Raw genomic sequence first — 17,443 nt, 5'->3', positions numbered from 1 at the left:
TTTGGCAGTTCTGCTCATTATAGTGGTACAGATATTTATTAATGATTTTAACCACTTTATTATTATTTATTTTTATCTTTGAATAATATAAACTCTATAACCTCCATATCATGTACTTGTGTTTTGTACTAAATGTCAGTATAAGGCTGTTTGTTGGGGGGTTAAATATAGTATTTGCCTCGCTTGTGACAGCTCCAAAAGAAAAAGAAATCGCCTCCGCGAGTCATTGTTGCAAATAGTCATGCATCAACTGATCTTATTTATGGCCGTGTGTCACGCAGGCTGTTTGCACATCACATTTTTACTATACATACCTTGAACTTCATAAGATTTTGAACTTACAGAAAGTCTTTTTTAGATTCCGGAAGAGTTGCTTTTACTTGTTTTTGTGGGCCGTCAGATAGTGGAGCATTTTAGGATGAAAGATGTAATGTCCTGTTTGGCTGCTCTAATCATTGCTCTGTAGCTTCAAGGAATGACTTTGAGGAATTTTTATTGAAATTTGCAGGATGTTTCTTGTTGTCCACACACATACTCTGCTTTCTTCGCAAAGAATAGAAAAACAGATCGTATCTATTCGTGTTGACAACCAGGCTACTGAAAGATTGTCCTGCCAGAGAGACTTTAAAGAGAGCAGAACAAAATTCCTTTCCGCTCATGGTAACTCGTCCCTGCTCAAAAAGCATTTTTAACAGACTTCCAAAAGCTTATTTACAGTTAATCATATTATCTGACTGATGTTTGGTTAAGTTTAAAACCTGGTTAAGCATTTAAAGGCTTCTAAGTGTCCTTGATGAAGAAATACTCTTAATAAAATTTCAAGGATGCCACTGCCTGTTTCCAGAACTCATTTCCATAGTGTTACCTGCTAACTTTCTTCAGTCTCTGTTTAAACTTTGACATCCCAACCTTATGTTTTTTTGGTGGTTCAGACCAGGAGTATATGAACCCTAGAGGGTACGATTATATGCAGCTTCTCACGGGGGAATTAAATGGATGGTGACACAAACCAGTGTGACACATTTCTTTTGTGAAACACAAAGAAGATATTTAGAAGAATGTTTCAACTTTTTTTTTTTTTCTTCAATACAGTAATGAATGTTTGACTGGACAAAAAGCACTGAGACATTATTTTGTGTGAAAGAAATTTTGTATAATGCTAAATGATATAATGTATAATATGCATGCAGTAAAAGGAACACATTTCTTTTTCTTTTATCGAAGAAAGGGTGCTTCAGATTTACTTGTGCTGTGAAGGTTCATGAGACAAAAAGGTTGGTAAACAAGTCCAGACTGTTGAATCGCTCAATATAAATCTCAATATACTGATCAAAATATGCAGTGTTTATTGTGTTTGACGGAATATATCTTCTCAAGTTCGGTTGGTGGTTGACTCTTTTGTGTCTGTTTTTTACATGTTTTCTGAAACGGTGGCACCTCATGTGTTTTTTTAACGGAATTTGCTTTCTCAGTGTAGCTACAGGATGCACTGCTTCAGATTAATTAATTAATAATTGTGTCTGGTGAGAGAGAAGCTCCTGTGAATCTGTTCTTCTCCGATCCATTACACCATTTCCCCCTCCTGCTTCTGTTGTCTTGTTGAATGCTGCACGTCTCAGACATGCACTATAAAGCATCTATGTGTGTTGTGAGGTCAAGCTGTATCATGACACAGCTATGGAAGGGCAGCCAAGCAATAGAGGTGTGACAAAATGCCTTGCATCTATATGACTTCACAGAGGTAGTGCTCGCATCAATAATGCAAGCGGATGCATCATGCTCGCTCAGACCGACGAGGTACAGTATGTGCCACATTAGATTTGTGTGCCAAGTGCAGCTTCCAGAACAATTGTTTGGTAATAAAGTTGCATGAACACAAAATAAAATATTTGTTTGTTTTTTTACTCTATTCTAAGAAAATATATATATATAATAAATAAATACATATTAATAACTTTTTTTTTTTGAAGAAAGTCATACTGGTTTGGAATGGTAAATTACCACTTTTTTTGGAGCTGTAAACCATCCTTTTAAAGCACCAAGACAAGAGAGACAAGAATTCTACTGATTCCGCCTTAAAAATGGTCTGTGATCCCTCTGAATGTGAGGAGAAGATTTTGTGTAAAAAGTATTAGACTCAAATTAAGGCATGAATTCTTATTTTTATCAGTAAGCTGAGGGATTGATGATGGTTTTGACTAATTTGCTTTGGCAAATACTCTGACTTGTATTTGTTGCTTCAGTAAGCTGAATTGATTGAATGTCAGTTTATCACAGCTCCTTAAGAACAGATTGTGAACAAGATGAATTTAAATGAAACATTCCTGTTGCAAAACATTTGTATGAACAGCTTCTCTAATTTTACACAAGAGATTAATGCACATACCAAGAGCCAGAATCATTTCTCAAGGTCTCCAGAACTGAGGCACATAATGTGAATATTGCAACTGACGACTGTTCTTTTTTCCTCCCGGTAGCGTTTGAGGTCCATTGATAATTTCTTTAGCTAAAATGCAAATAAGTGCACTAGGTTACGCAAGACATTTTTCTGCACTGTATGTGGCCCTTTAGCAGGAGCCTAAAGTAGCTGTATGTCCTCTGGTGTTGTCGTTACAATGAGCAATGTTCTGGTTCGTTCTAGCTTCCAGGGCTCACTGGATAACACAGGGTAAAAATACTGTGTAGCACTTGCAAGAAGCTTATTTGCTTTGACAGCAAAAATCCCAGGGCACCAGAGCGGACCCACTGTTTTGTGTCGTGTAGTCTTATTATGATGATGTATGGCTCTTTGAGTCAGAATATATGTGGGTAATATCGAATGTTTCATGAGATATTATTATTTGCGTAATGTTTGTGTAATTTTTATAATATTAAGAAAATGATGGAGATGTTTATTCCTTACATAATTATTATAGGTATCAGATAGGGTTTGAATGATGTAGTGTGGGTAAATGGGTAAAGTCATTATTTTGGGAGCTTATTGTTAAATGAACAGCAGTCTGCTTCTGTATGCTGAATAGTAAAATTAGGTTTTGACTAAGCGGTGGTCTGTTTTTAAACAACTCATCTTAATTGTAATCATCTTAAGGAATCCTTGTGGACTTAAACTGTCTGCGAGCTCTTGATTTTTGATGAAGTGCTATTTTTCAGAGTCTGTCCAGCTCCTCAGCAAAATGAGAATATTTCACAGAGCTTGTACTCAGCTTGTTATAAAAGCTGAATAAGGTTCTCATGCGCCTATTCCAAGAAGTTCATCGTGTGCTGAATCATTATTCCTCCATGAACACTTGTTTCATTCCCGATAAGAAAATGTCTCAAGAGCAAAATATGGTCTTGGCAAATGGAGGTGCTCATCGCAGCTTGATGAACCCTTCAGAAGCCCTGCCAGCCATACTGCTGGGATGACGTGTTCGCTCCGATAGTTCTGCTGAATTATTTTTATCAGAAGTGTCTGAACAAACATCCTGCTTGTGCTTGTCGTGCCTTAACACTGCTGTGTTTATGCTGAAACTCATGATGTTTTCTGGCTCTTTGGGTTATTGCAGGGGATGATGACCGGGACACAGATCTCTTCCTTTGTGACACCAACACTTGCAAGTTTGATGGCGAGTGTCTCAGAATCGGGGACATAATAACATGTATATGCAACTTCAAGGTAAGACCACTTTCTCTATGAACCAGCATCACTAATCCAGGTTTAGTGTGTTGTGAAGGGTCAGGGGTTGTATGACAGAAATCTTTTATCACTGCGTCAGTATCACATATTGTTACAATATTTAGCTGAAAATTAAATAGAAAATGGATTTTATATATTTAAAATCTATTTTGTATTGAGTTTTCCTTTCAGCAAAATATCGTAACAATATGTGATACCGTCACAAAATCATGTGGTAATGCCTGCCACAGTTAATTAAATACTTTATAAAGATTTTTTTTTTTTTCCGTTTTATTTGAGACTTCTGCAAACTTTTGCACGACCAATCATTCATGACAACAACATATCACTTTGTTAAATAGAAACCCTTAAAACTATGAAACAATATATATAAACAATATTAAAAACTAGAATTAAAATTTCCTGATAAGTTACTCACCCCACGTCATCCAAGATGTTCATGTCTTTCTTTGTTCAAGCGAACAGAAATTAAGGTTTTTGAGGAAAACATTCCAGGATTTTTCTCCATTTAGTGGACTTCAATGGTCCAACGGTTTGAAGGTACTTTTTAACCACAATGCTCATCTTGCACTAGCTTTGCTCACGTTGTAAGGTCACAACTAAGAGGTGAATATTAAAGGCCGAGCGGCGGTTTCAGTCAAATAATGAAGTGGTTACAAGGTGTGTATAATTTAAACTACTTAGTTCACAGTAGCAGCTGTTCAGTTTGCATACTACTGCTCTCCTTCTTGTTAACTCTGAACTATTCCCTCTCATTATTAAAGCTCCAGGTTATCACAAAAGAACACATTTAAGCAATGTAACTAGTATTAGTAATATCCTACAAAATTAAAAGGAAGTACCTGTAATTTATTGTGAGTAGAATGGTTAAATATAAAATGTTTAGATATTATAAACTGATTGATGAATTAAAACAATAACATGAGAGATTGAAATATAATTCAGCAACACTTTATTTAAAGTTTAATTGCAGCTACGAGTTTCATTTAATAACAGTCAGTTGGGGACAGTTCATTTAAAAGTTTATTAAAAGTTTATTATATCATTTACTATATTTAGTTATCAATATAGTTTACCAAATAAATCATTTACTAAATAAAATAAAAATCAAACAAGGTGAAGTACTTTTATTTTCTAAAGTATTTGGGTTTATTTATAAAGCCCTTTTTGTTGTCTTTCCAGAATAACTACATATATAAATAACTATATCCTGAAATATATCTTTACGTTGAACTAAAATTAGTCATACTGTGAAACAGAATTTTGGTCATACCGCCCGGCGCCCGGCCTTAATGTCGGGGACACACTTAACGACTAGCTGAAACAGCCTAAGACTGAACTGATCTCACTTACAGACTGTTTCAAACACTGTTTTAAATACCGACTGTGAACACTGACTGAACGCAACTGTCTCTGACTCGGCGTGTTTGGGCATGCTGAGTTGTAAGTATCAAATTACATTCATAATCAACCTTACAGTCGTTAAGTGTGTCCCCGGCTGAACTTAAAGCAGTCTTAATGTCATCATGAACTCAAAATTGACTCTTCTATTTTTTTATGGGAATGTTGCATTGCTTATAATGAATGGTTTGTCTATGAACATAATTTATTTTTAAATACGCGCCACTGTAATCTTTAATCATACACATTAACGTACAAAAACATTTCTTCTCTGATGATGTGAATGCCAAGTGCCAGGGTTGTCCATTGGCCAGATTTCCTTAATTAAAATTGATGTTTGAATCCTCCCAGAGCTTGTCTTTTTACAACAGTTGTTTTTACAATTTTTAAAACCTTAGGAAAAAAATATTTTAAAACACAATTTAGATGCAAGTCTTTCTATGCCATGATAACTGCGATTTCAACTAACCTTTAGTATATCTGCCTTTCGCTGTTTTCTGTCCAACCGATTTATAAGGGGCCTTCTAGAAAGTGGCCCACTTTATCTGCTTTGGCCGTGAGATCACAGTGAAATGAAGACAGAGAGAGTCGTTGCTAATAACATCTGAGTTTGGTCTAAATGAAAATGCATTAGAGTCCCTCCAAGGCACTGAGCACATAGGCACTCAATGAGTCTGTTATTTTTATCCCAGTTCGCGAAGGAACATTAGTTTCTTTGGCGAGATAAATAGCATTACCTGTTTGTCCAACCCACATCCTCCCCCCATCTTCTTTTTTGGACGAAATAGGCCTTAGACCTCTCAGACTCATGATGGTATTCTGTTTTTAGGACAAACTGTGTCTGGCCTCAGTGGGTCACATTGTTTTAATTTGTTTTCAAGTGAGGGACTAATGCCATCAGCGAGAAAAGGATACGCTTGATTTAGGCATCCTGGACTGTGTGTCACATGTGTGCAAGTGAAGCTCTGACGTCAGCTAGCCTAAACCTAATAATGGTCCACGTCTTTATTCCATTAAGTGAAATAATTCATCAAAGAAGGATCGTCGAGTGGCTTGTGACGGGTATGAAGCCCAAGGGAAGTCTGCAGTCAGGGAGGTAGTGTTTCTGAAGAGAGGAAGAAGGTTTGATCTGCCGATGAATAGAGGTCATTCAGACCCTGATCTCCATTGAGTGATGTTTATTCACCTCACACCAGCTCTCAGAGGCGCCTAGCACATCACTCATATTGTGATGTTTACTTAAGATTGGTTATTGTTTTTTTAAGTATTCATTATGTCTGAATGTTTGGTTAAATTTTACTTTCAAGTGTGTCTTTATGAACCGAACCACTGAGAAAAGAGAACCCCCCCATTCTTTAAGGGAGATGGACCACTTTTACACTTATAAGTTTGGTTAATTCTGCCAAGCTGAATTATAATTAACTAACCAATGTGGCTAAAGTGAAGCAGTAACTATTACATGGTGCTCATCATTATTCCTGTGATGGAAATGCTGAACTGTCAGCATCCTTACTCCAGTCTTCAGTGTCATGTGATCCTTCAGAAATCATTCTAATATGCTGATTTGCTGTTTAAGAAACATTTCATTATATTGGCCTCAGTGATGAAAACCGTTTTAACAGCTTAATATTTTGTGTGGAAACTGATATTTTTCTTGATTTGTTTTTTATGTTTTCTGTTTTTATTATGATCCATACATTTTTGAATAAGCTTGTTGAAGTTTAAAAAAAGAAGTGTGAAATGTAAAATTGAATCTAGCCAAGAAAATGAATCAAATGCACCGAAGTATCCCTGCGGCTGACTGAAAGCAGAAACTGAGAGCAATGCAAATAGTAAAGTCATTTCATTTACTTAATTACTTGTAATGCTTGCAAAAACTTTCTTTAGCACCTATTGCACTGTGAGAGGTTAGTTAACCCCAATATCAATTTAGCCGTTTTTATGTGATTTTACGTGCTGGAAAATATGCAGTAAAGCAGTACAGTTTATATAATGCAATTTGTATTATGTCTTTGGACCATGAATAAGTTAACTTTGAAACCCAGGGGCACAGCATGAATCCCATAAATAGTTTTCCGAAACAAGTTTGATGTGGCAAAGCAACGTGACTATTAAAATGAATGACTATTGAATGACTATCAAAGATGGATGTCTCTGAAACAGAAGCAGGAGTTCTGGAACAGTAATTTTAGGTTTTGTTCAGGATGTTTACAAGTGTTTTGACTTCTTAAGTTTAGGGTCTTCTACAAGTTCTATAAAAACTAATTTAGTTTTTTATTAAACAAATTTTTGATAACATTGAAATTTGCTGCATAATTACATTTTCTACCAGAATGAGCTTACGGGGTCATGTTAACCAGCCAAACATTGAGCTTGGTCTCTTGTGTTCTTTTTGGCAAATCCTAGATCATTAAAGTTCAACAAAACAGAAAATTGTTGTTCGAAAAATGAAATGTTGTTCCAAGCCTGTATGACTTTATTTCTTCTGTGAAGATATTTTGAAAAGTTTTTCAAATGTTTTTGAATGTTTCAACTGACATAACAACATTGGGGTGAATACATGAAGACAAAATGTTCTCTTTTTTAATATTTTGAAACTATGCCATAGTTCTGTACAGACAACATTTAAGTGAAATGCAATTTCAAAAACCAGCAAGAAAATTACTGCTTTTTTCCCTGTCAGATTTTTCCCTCTTTCTAGCAAATCTTTGATTGTCCTCATCTGGACATGTACTATCATGTCATAACAGATCGTGTTGTGATTCTGCATGTTCAGCCATGCCCGTGCTGATGACTCAATGTGTTATGACACCTCTGATCCAAAGCTCTGATGCTCCGTCATTCATGTGCACTTTCATTGCCTACTCATGTGATTCATTAATGGGGGGTTATTGCTTAGCCACGGACTGCCTTGGCTTTTTGGGTTTTTTTGGCTTGTTTGCAAGCTAGTTTATGAAATTGTCCCTTGCCTGTTGATGATGTGTGGTCTTGATTCAGTTTAACTTGACTGATCAGTTATCATAGCCATCTTCTCTCTGCTTGGCTCATCTCTCAAGCACTGTTTCTGGTTGATGCACTATCCCTCCGGCCATCATTGGATAACTGAGATGTTGCCATTTTCAGATGGATGTGAACCGGTTGACGTAGCAAACAGCTTCTAGTTTGAGTTCTAGCCAAGGTGCAGTGCTCAAGTGAACTTACCCATGAAAAACTGTGTCTCCTTCAGTTCTCCTTTAGCGTGAACTCTGGGAATGAACTCGCAAGGCGCGCAGACAATGGCAGAAGGTGGACGACTTCCCTCCGGGCCTTCGGCTGCCCATCATAAGAGCCATTTTCAGCCAGACCTCTTTGCATATATTTCCATGCATTTGTGATCCTTTTATTCTTCAGTCGCATGGCTTCACCGTGGCTGGAGAAAGATTAAAGTGGGGCTTTATTCCCTGGTGCCATTAGACAGTCCTACATGACTATGACCATGAATCATGTTGTACAGGTGCAATACCAAAATGTGCCTGGAGTGCCTGTAACTGCAAATTTGAGTGTCTTCTCATGTTTGTGTGGAGAAATAGGCCATGAGACATTTTGTGTTACAGTGATTTCACTACAGGTAAAATGGTGTTTTTCAGCATGAGTACCTAAGACTATAATGACCCCATTTTCCTTACTTTGCAAGCACACAGTGTACTAGGGGTGTCGCAATATACCGGTGTTGACGATAATCGTGATATTCAAAGCATGAAATATCGACATTGTGTTAATTTAGAGTGTGGCGATATACCGGTATTGGCGATAACCACGATGTTTAAAATGTGTAGGACTGTTATGATAACATGACACGTAAATACTCCAGCTCGAGTACCTGGTTGACGTCTCAGCTGTATTGCACCCGCTGACACCTATCAAAGAAGACGCAGCCCGGGACGCGCAGCTACTCTGAGGAGAACATCGTCTGAGCGAGAGAGTGAAACACTCTGTCCACACCCGAAAAAAGTAAGCTCGCCTGAATGGGAGTTCTTCGGCTCAAAAGAAAACAGCACTTTAAAGGGGGTCGCGCGGCACACCGGACGAGAAGCGCAGGGCCACGTCTTTAAAATTCGAACACATTTTCTCTTCATTTTCTCTTTTTCACACCGATTGTGCCATTCGGCGTCTGTCCGCGGCACCCAGCAATGGCTCTTGTTCAAAATCCTGCCGTGACACAGAGAGCCATTTACATAGTTTTATATTAAATTTACATTATATTTGTCGCAAATCATCGTAAATGACTTCACCCTGTGCTGCAATGTACATTTAGTTTTACATTCATTTACAGAAATCAGCTGCTTGAATGAAAATTGCTGATGTTATCGGATTTTCAGGTGATATTCTAAATTCATTCAGTTAATGGATGCTCTGAGGTGAAGTGTTCAGCTCACAAACTCAGCAACTATTGTATTTAATTGTACAATCATAACATAGTAGGCATACAGACATTACCTTAATTTCATAATCTCATTAAACATAAGAATACTGCTGGCCATAAACCGAGAAAGTGCGCGTCTGGTGTGTGATACCTCGAGTTGTCCTACACGCGTAAAAAATAAGGTAAAAAAAATGTGAAAAATCTAACATCGTGACAGCCCTACAGTGTACATTAGATGACAATAAAAGGGTTAATAATGAAGGGATGACTTTGAAGAAAGTAATAAAAAGCTTTTTCTTGGTGACTTCATATTTCTTTTAAATCTGGCATCTATGGTACACCATCTGGAGCACACACGTTTGCTTCTTGTTTCTTGATTTTTCATCCATTTTGTATTACTTGAGTAAATCTAATAGATTCTGAGTACAGTCTGCTACTTTAATGTTTAGTATAAGAAAATTGTTTGGTAATTTTTTTCTTGGGTACATTTTTAGTATTTTTCTTATGAGCAAATTGTATTATGACACGATTTTACAAAATATCAAAATGTTATTATTATTATTAATAATATTATTATTTCCATTGTTGCAGTGTCACCACCAAAGAACAAACATAAAAAAGGAAATAGTTTTTCAGAATGGTCTTTGATTTAAAATTAAGGTCTATTTTATGCAATAAAAGTGGATCAAACAACATTCCTTTTATAATGTATTCCTTTTATAATGCATGCAATAACAGTAAAATCATTATTGTATGATTAGTGTAGACTTCAGCTTATGTGCAGTCACAGGTGTGTGCATTTATTGGCTATTTGATTGTGGTTCCTCCAGTCAGAACTTTCATTTTAGAAATGTGTTTAAATGTAAAGTGTGGAATTTCTAACCTGTGGAAGACAGAGGTAGCGTTTGAAACCTGTTTAAAAATCATTGGTTTGACAATTGCGTTTGGTACCACTAGTGGTGTAGAAATCACTCTCTTCTGCTTTAAATGACATGCAGAAATACATTTGAATAATTTTGGGTGATCAGCATTTCATGGCAATCCATACATGAGTATTTTTCAGCCTTTTTTTTTCAAGTTTAAGCATTTTTTTTCCTTGTGCTCTTTTTTCATGTCTTTTACCCCTAATAGCTTCTCTCCATGAGCTGCCACGTGAGATAACTTTCATCAATATATAAAAAATGAAGCAATTAAAATCAGGAAGGAAGTTATTTCAGGGTGGAATTAGGTCCAGTTTCCTGTTAAAGTCAGTCTGGTGGGATTGAAAATGCAGTTATACCGGCAGCATCCTGACTATGTTAGATGCGGGATGTGTCATACATCCATGTACATAGAGTCCCTCGGCTGGCATGTGCTAGACATTAGATTGGTTGGTGTTTTGGCAGCTGGAGAGTCGGTGGTGTGGGCATTCTACAGAGGTAGGTGATATTCGCTTGAGCCTGATGCCACTCAGGATAGCAGCATCTGTATCAGTCCCCGTGTGGCTCCCCTCAGCCTGTCAGACACTATTACCGAAGAGCCGTCTCCCCTGACAGGGCCCGGGAGCTCCTCGCTGGCAAGAGCGTTGCTCTAATCAAGAGCAGACTGCCAAGCGCTTACAGAGCGAGGCATGAGCCTTTCTGCCCTCCCCATAGCTTCCCTCCACCCTCATCAGAGGCAAACAGCACGCACATGGGCATCCTGGGAATGGGGAATGTCACTCAGTCACACAATGGCAGGCACGTCTCTATATGAGGGGGCGCAAAAAATACATCATCTGGTGAGACATGCACCAGATTCTTTTTTTTTGTTTGCCTTGTTTGTGCCTCTCCGGGATATCGTGGCTGATCTGCTTCTATTTTTTCCCTCCCATGACCCTGTTGGCCACTGTCCCTGAGAGCTGTCACATATAATGTGCTTCTTTAAGAAAGCAAGCATCGAATCCAAATGCACTGAGACATAGTTGCTCTCTTACTTTCCCCAGATGAAACTGGAGTTAAATGAATATTCCAGGTTCAGTATAAGTTAAACTCAGTTGACAGCATTTGTGGAGTAATGTTGATAGCCACAAAAAACTATTTTGTCTTTAAAAATGTAAAGTTTATGGTGAAGCACTTAACTACAGTGAAGTTAGATGGTAGTAGGTCTACAGGGGTCCAAAAAATTCGTAATGGGCTGCACGGAACCGACCCGGACCCGTCTATAATTTCAAAAGCTGGACCCGGACCCATGCAGATCCGAGAAATGTCACATATTCCACACTAAATTGCTATTAACAAGTCAATAAATTTTAGTAGCCGTCGTCTCCCTTCCTTGTAGACTACCTGATGTATTACACTGATGTATTACAATCCTCCGCAAGAAAGTTCTATCCATGTTATTCCTCTTATTCCGGTATTCCAAGCTTAATCCACTCATTATTTCAGCTTCAAAAGTACACTTGATGTCACGGTGACAGATGAGAAATGCGACTTTGCAGATTTGCACACTTGTTCACTCGCATAATAACTTTGACTGTTTGCCCTTTTGAACTATAATAACGATTGTTCTTTCAGTGCCATGGCCGCTGACGTTAGCATTATTTATTTGCTATCATTTCTGTGCTCTCTGCGCCGAGTCTGACCACCAAAACTTTAAGATTAAACAAGACGGTTCATTCATATTATTATAAAAATGAGAGCAAGTGTAAAGCGCGGCTTGGTGGAATAAGTCCCGCCTTTTAAGTAAAAGAGCCAATCGTCAATTGGTAATGTCATTTGCTGCGTCCCAATTCGCCTACTTATACTACACCCTAAAAGTATGTACTCTTTTTGTGAAGAATAAGTACATACTTTTGAGTGTGTAGCAAAAGAGTAGGCAGGCTTTGGGACATACTACTTCGTCATCTTTAACGGACAGCTCTGTCGCGTGCATCACCGTAAACTGCCCTGTCAATCATCTCGTCACAGTTAAAATGCTCCATTCAATCTAATATAATTTCTTACCGTTTCAGAGAGAAATGTAGTAGCTCGTTCATCTGCCAGTCGTGGGTCTATCATGCGGAGACTCTCCTCATGTGTTTGCAATTTGAATATAATGATGCATTTAAAAGTTAATGGCTAAACGAATCTTTACAAAAGTTCACAATGCTGCTGCAGATGCAATATAATGTAGCCAACATTGAATTAAATAAATTTTCGTCAGGTTAGATACTGATAATTACTCACTTGTACCCCTTTATCTAAACCTCTCTACACAACCGCCGGACTTGCGTGTCCTCCATGTCTGTAGTTTTTCAACACTTTCCACTCGTGTTTGTAGTTCTAACCGAATCTTCGTCCAACGCGCGATGGGTTGTGGGCATCATCAGCCGTTAGAGTGTGCATCGATCTGCACTTCGGATTCTGACCGGATATAGTAGACCATCTGGGTCTCTTTGGAACAGTAATTTCAACATACTACGATTTGGGACGAACTAGTTCTATTTTCGAATACTATATAGGACGGATAGTATGCGAATTGGGACGCAGCAATTGTTTCACTGCAGAAGCTCTGGTTGCCGTAGAAACATGACGCACTTGAACATACACATTCGCATTAGCTGCCTAGAACAACCTGAAGAGCTTTTTGGCACTATTTGTTTTTTTTGTTTGTTTTTTTTACCTTATTTCCCGGCTCACACTTTTCTTATCCTAATTTTACAAGTTGCAAGTTACAAAAAACACAGAAGCAGTGCTGACTGACTCTGATCACGGCCGGGTGTTCTCTGAGTCTGATCGACTCGGGTATTACAAACAATGTTAAACAGACCCGGGACCCGAAGTAATAGATTGGGACCCGACTGACCATTTAAAATATGGGTCCCGGATCGGGTACTGGGTCCTCGGGTCTCGGGTGCTCCGAGTAGACCTCTAGTAGATAAGGATTTAAAGCAAAAATGTGAAGCTTAAAATTGCTCTGAAAGCATTTACATACATTTTCTGTTAAACTTGTGTATTATTTGACATTTTCTAGCGGGACTTTTATTTTAACAGCGCTAAGAATGGCAGCACCTAAAGTGTTGATTCTCCGTATTCATTCGTTTACTCTCTTTGTTTAACAGTTCTGTCTAATTTATTTGACAGAACTGTTAAACAAATAAATTAAATGGTAAATGAAAAAGTATTGATGAACCTGAAAATATTTCCCCGAAACTTATGAAGTTTCGGCTAAAAACAGTTTTGGAGAGCTGAATCGTTGCACGAAACATTTTTTTTTAAATTAGCACTTCTCCGATGGTCACTGTCTACATCAAGCTCACAATGTAGATAAGCCACAACAGGTAAACTAGGGCCAGGTTGACGATATCGGTTTCTCGATTTTTTATCAATCTTCATTTTGATGAGCCAAGATCTTTTAGTCTTTGCTGTTTTCAGATGATCCATAAACAAAGCTTCTCTGAACATTATTTGTAGTGCATCTACCATCCATTATTCACAATAAACTTTGTGCTTTGTTATTTTGAAATAAAACAAAGTATGAGCTTTCAGATTCGGTTAATGAAAACTTTGCCTTTCCATTATTAGTAGCAGAAATACAAACGTTAATACTTTCTCTTATACCATTGCCATTTAACAAATACACATTTAACATTAACGTGTTTGAATATCTAAAGTATTTAAAAGCGAATACATTTGTAGCCTGCCTAGTGCCTAAAAAAGTGTGTAATTAGCAAATTAGCATTACCTGCTCTTTATTTGAGAAAATGTGACTTAGCAGAGTGCTCTGATGGTTTTAATAAGTTCTTTATTTGTGAGAAATACTATAATATGATTACAGAATCAATAAGATGCTTTCTAAAGTATGAATTAGAATTATTTTCAGATTTATTTTTCAAGTTCAAATATTATTTCATGTTGATTCATTTTTTTTTTTTGAGAAACAGGTCAAAATTATTTTTTGTGGTAACCAACATAATGCCAAAAGTGCTGTTTTCTTTCACAGAACAGAGCAAGACGAGCATTTGTGCTTATAAAACTTAAACTTTTTTATTTATTTTTGAAATCACTGATCGTTTCGCAAGATAAGACCCTTATGCAACGTCTGGTGTCGTTTAAAGCCATTTGAAGCTGCACTGAAACTGTCATTTGGACCTTGGACCGTTTACCAGTGAAGTCCATTATATGGAGAAAAATCCTAGAATGTTTTCATCAAAAACCTTAATTTCTTTTCGACTGAAGAAAGAAAGACTGGACATCTTGGGTGACATTGGGGTGAGTAAATTATCAGCAAAGGTTTTTTAAAAAGTGAACTAATCCTTTAACTTGAACTGTAATTTTCTTTTGAATTCATAATTTCAGATAGCTATCTCAAACCTTTTCTCACAAGGCATTTCAAAGTTCCTCAACTGAATGAAGCGAGCAACATTTTGGAATGATGAGAGAACAAAGCACATGTGAGTGAAGGTTCACCCTCGCGTCCTTGTGCTAGACTCTCCCGTTCACATTCCTTCACTGGTTTAAGGTCTACTCATCCATTTGGTTTGGGACTAATGATCTGACAGAAAGGCCCAGTTTTCCATCAACGTTCCCTGGAGCTTTTACTCTGTCACAAACGCTGTGCCAGACATCTATCACTCCACAGACCCAGCTGACAGGGCCACTCGAAGACGCTATCTCTGTCTTTTGTCACGAACCGCAGGTGTTCCAGTGCCTGGAACATTAAGTCTTCTTAGTGCAAGTGCCACTTGTGACATCTGAGATTTTCAGATTTCAAGGTTCGGACAGCCTTGTGTTTTCCAAGGAAACGGTGGTTGAAGTACCATGGATGTCACTGGAATTCAAACAGACGATGTTCTGACTTGTTTCTTCGTTCCTCAGGGCTTCGACTCCATCTTTGACAGATTTGTTCTCTTGATAAGGATCAGCTGATGTTACTGATACACAGCCGATAGGCTTTACTTTATCTTAATGGAAGAGAAAAAAACCGACTGGGCAGACTTCTTGTCTGTGACTGTCTCTGTACATGTCAGATTGAGCTGTGTGCGCGTGTGCACGCGATGTCTGTTTGCAGTCACAGCCGCTCACTCATTGTGCACTTTGAGCATCGTTATGGCCTCTCATGTTTCTCGAGTCGTGCTGTTTCAGCCCTCATAATGTGCCCAAGGGTGAAAAGAAATGCTACATAATGCTTAATGAATCAAATGGGTTATATCATGTTCCACAATGCATAATTAACTCGCTATGCCTGTTTCATCTCAAGCTGTTGTGTACCCACCGGAAAGTAGACAAGTACACACATTTGCTTTTCTTACTCCGTATCAGATCAAGACTCCTTTAGCACTTCTCAGTCTGTTGGACCATATGGGAGTTTTGCATCTGCACTCAAGAAAGTCCGCTGTTTTAAATATGACACTCACATTTCACACTTCCTCGTGGATATCCTTACATTCAGAGTTTCATTCCCGCACAGTGTTGTACAATAAACACATGACAACCTCACTTCAGAATTTGTGTGGGTACAAACCAACTGCCTTTTCACCTGTTTGCTAACACCCAATCTTAACCAAGATAGTCTCACAATCTCGGACATCCCAAAAAGTCTCATTCTCATCTCAGTTTAGAAGATTCAGATCTTTGCATATTATCGTGTTGATACAAAACACAAAAGTGAGTGACTTGTGGATGTTATTTTTTCACCTTGGCAGCTTACAACTTGAATTCAGTTTTTTAATGATATTTCTTTGATGCTTTTATCCTGTTGTTGGGATAAGAAGTAACCATTGAGAACATGAAAATAGGCACCAAAAAAAAAAAAAGCTGCCATGATATTAAATTTTCTCTGTTGCAAATTGCTTTTTTTTTTTGGACATTTTACAGCAACAAAAAATGTTTGGGTTCCAAACACCATGAGAGTGATTTAGTGATGACAATTTTCATTCTTACCTTAAATAACCCTGGGTCAACTAATGGAGTCCTCCAAAACCATCTGAATGTGGGACCAGAATGACTTTAGTATACAGCACAAGAGTGAAATTTTGGTGGTGCAAGATACAAGTCGCTAAACTGCCGTTTCCTTATGGGTGTGTGTTGTCTTAACATGTCAGAAACTGTACGGTAGTTTTCAGTGCTGTTAGCGCTTCCTCGTACAGAACTCTAGACGCAGTATGCAGTCAGTCTTATCACCTCTCCGATCGCTTCTGCTGCTCACTGTGTCTGACTTTAATTGCCTGTCTTGGTTCAGTCTAGCCCTACTGCTTGAGAAGTTTCTTTGTGTAAGCTCAGGCAGTGCAAGCAGTGCCTAGCATAGATGGATTGACTTGTCAGAAAGAGAACAGCTGATTAGTGCCCCTGAATAGATGAATAGATCAACTAATAGATGGACTGACTGATGCAGGAATGAATGCCTGTATTGGGGGGAAAAACTGATGGATGGGTGAAAAACAAGGAAATAATGGCCTGCCACTTGCTAGCTCTAATACTCACTCTAATAATGCTGCAACACTTTTCTGTTGGCTTCCTGCCTGTGATTTAAGTATGACCAATTCTAGGTATAGGCTAGTGTATATTAAATGTTAAAACGAGGTAGCACAGGTGTCTCTGAGTGAGGTTTGTATTGATTTATTCGATGTTGTGAAGAAACACTGGCTTCAAAATAAGTAAAAGATAACAACCAGAGCACAGCCCCACAGCAGCCCCTGCAGGACAAAACAGGGACTTCAGCACCACCGATGGAGGTTAAAATCAGGGGTATCAAAAAACACAATGCATTACTATCAAGAGTTTTAGTTCCTTTGAGTCACAAAGGCAAAATATTGTAAATATAATACTTAAAGAATATTGTATACAAGCAAACCTGCTCACATATACACAAATAGCTTTGAAACACTGTCAAATCTTGGTGGTAGACTAAGAGACAAAATGCACAAGGAGTAGTATGTGAGTCGAGTATTTGGACCACTCGAGAGAAAATATAACCCCCAATATGCCTAGTGGAGCACCGCCTTATAGTTATAAGTGCCAAACACC

The 17,443-nt window shown here is 38.0% G+C and overlaps 1 protein-coding gene across 3 annotated transcripts in view; it reads left to right on the top strand.

Annotated features, from left to right (window-relative positions):
- The window catches only part of tmeff2a (transmembrane protein with EGF-like and two follistatin-like domains 2a), a 67,081-nt gene that overhangs the window by 4,897 nt on the left and 44,741 nt on the right, over positions 1 to 17,443 (top strand). For all 3 annotated transcript variants that reach the window (XM_077216243.1, XM_077216245.1, XM_077216244.1), the window contains exon 2: positions 3,546 to 3,655. In XM_077216243.1, coding sequence (XP_077072358.1) covers positions 3,546 to 3,655 — 110 coding nt within the window. The remainder of the gene's footprint in view (positions 1 to 3,545; positions 3,656 to 17,443) is intronic.

Source organism: Siphateles boraxobius, unplaced genomic scaffold (genome assembly GCF_051911475.1).
Source record: "Siphateles boraxobius isolate OS27281-9 unplaced genomic scaffold, OSU_SipBor_1 7, whole genome shotgun sequence".
Classification (NCBI taxonomy): Eukaryota; Metazoa; Chordata; class Actinopteri; order Cypriniformes; family Leuciscidae; genus Siphateles; species Siphateles boraxobius.
The sequence above is the reverse complement of the archived record's forward strand: the minus strand, read 5'-3'. Positions and strand labels throughout refer to the sequence as shown.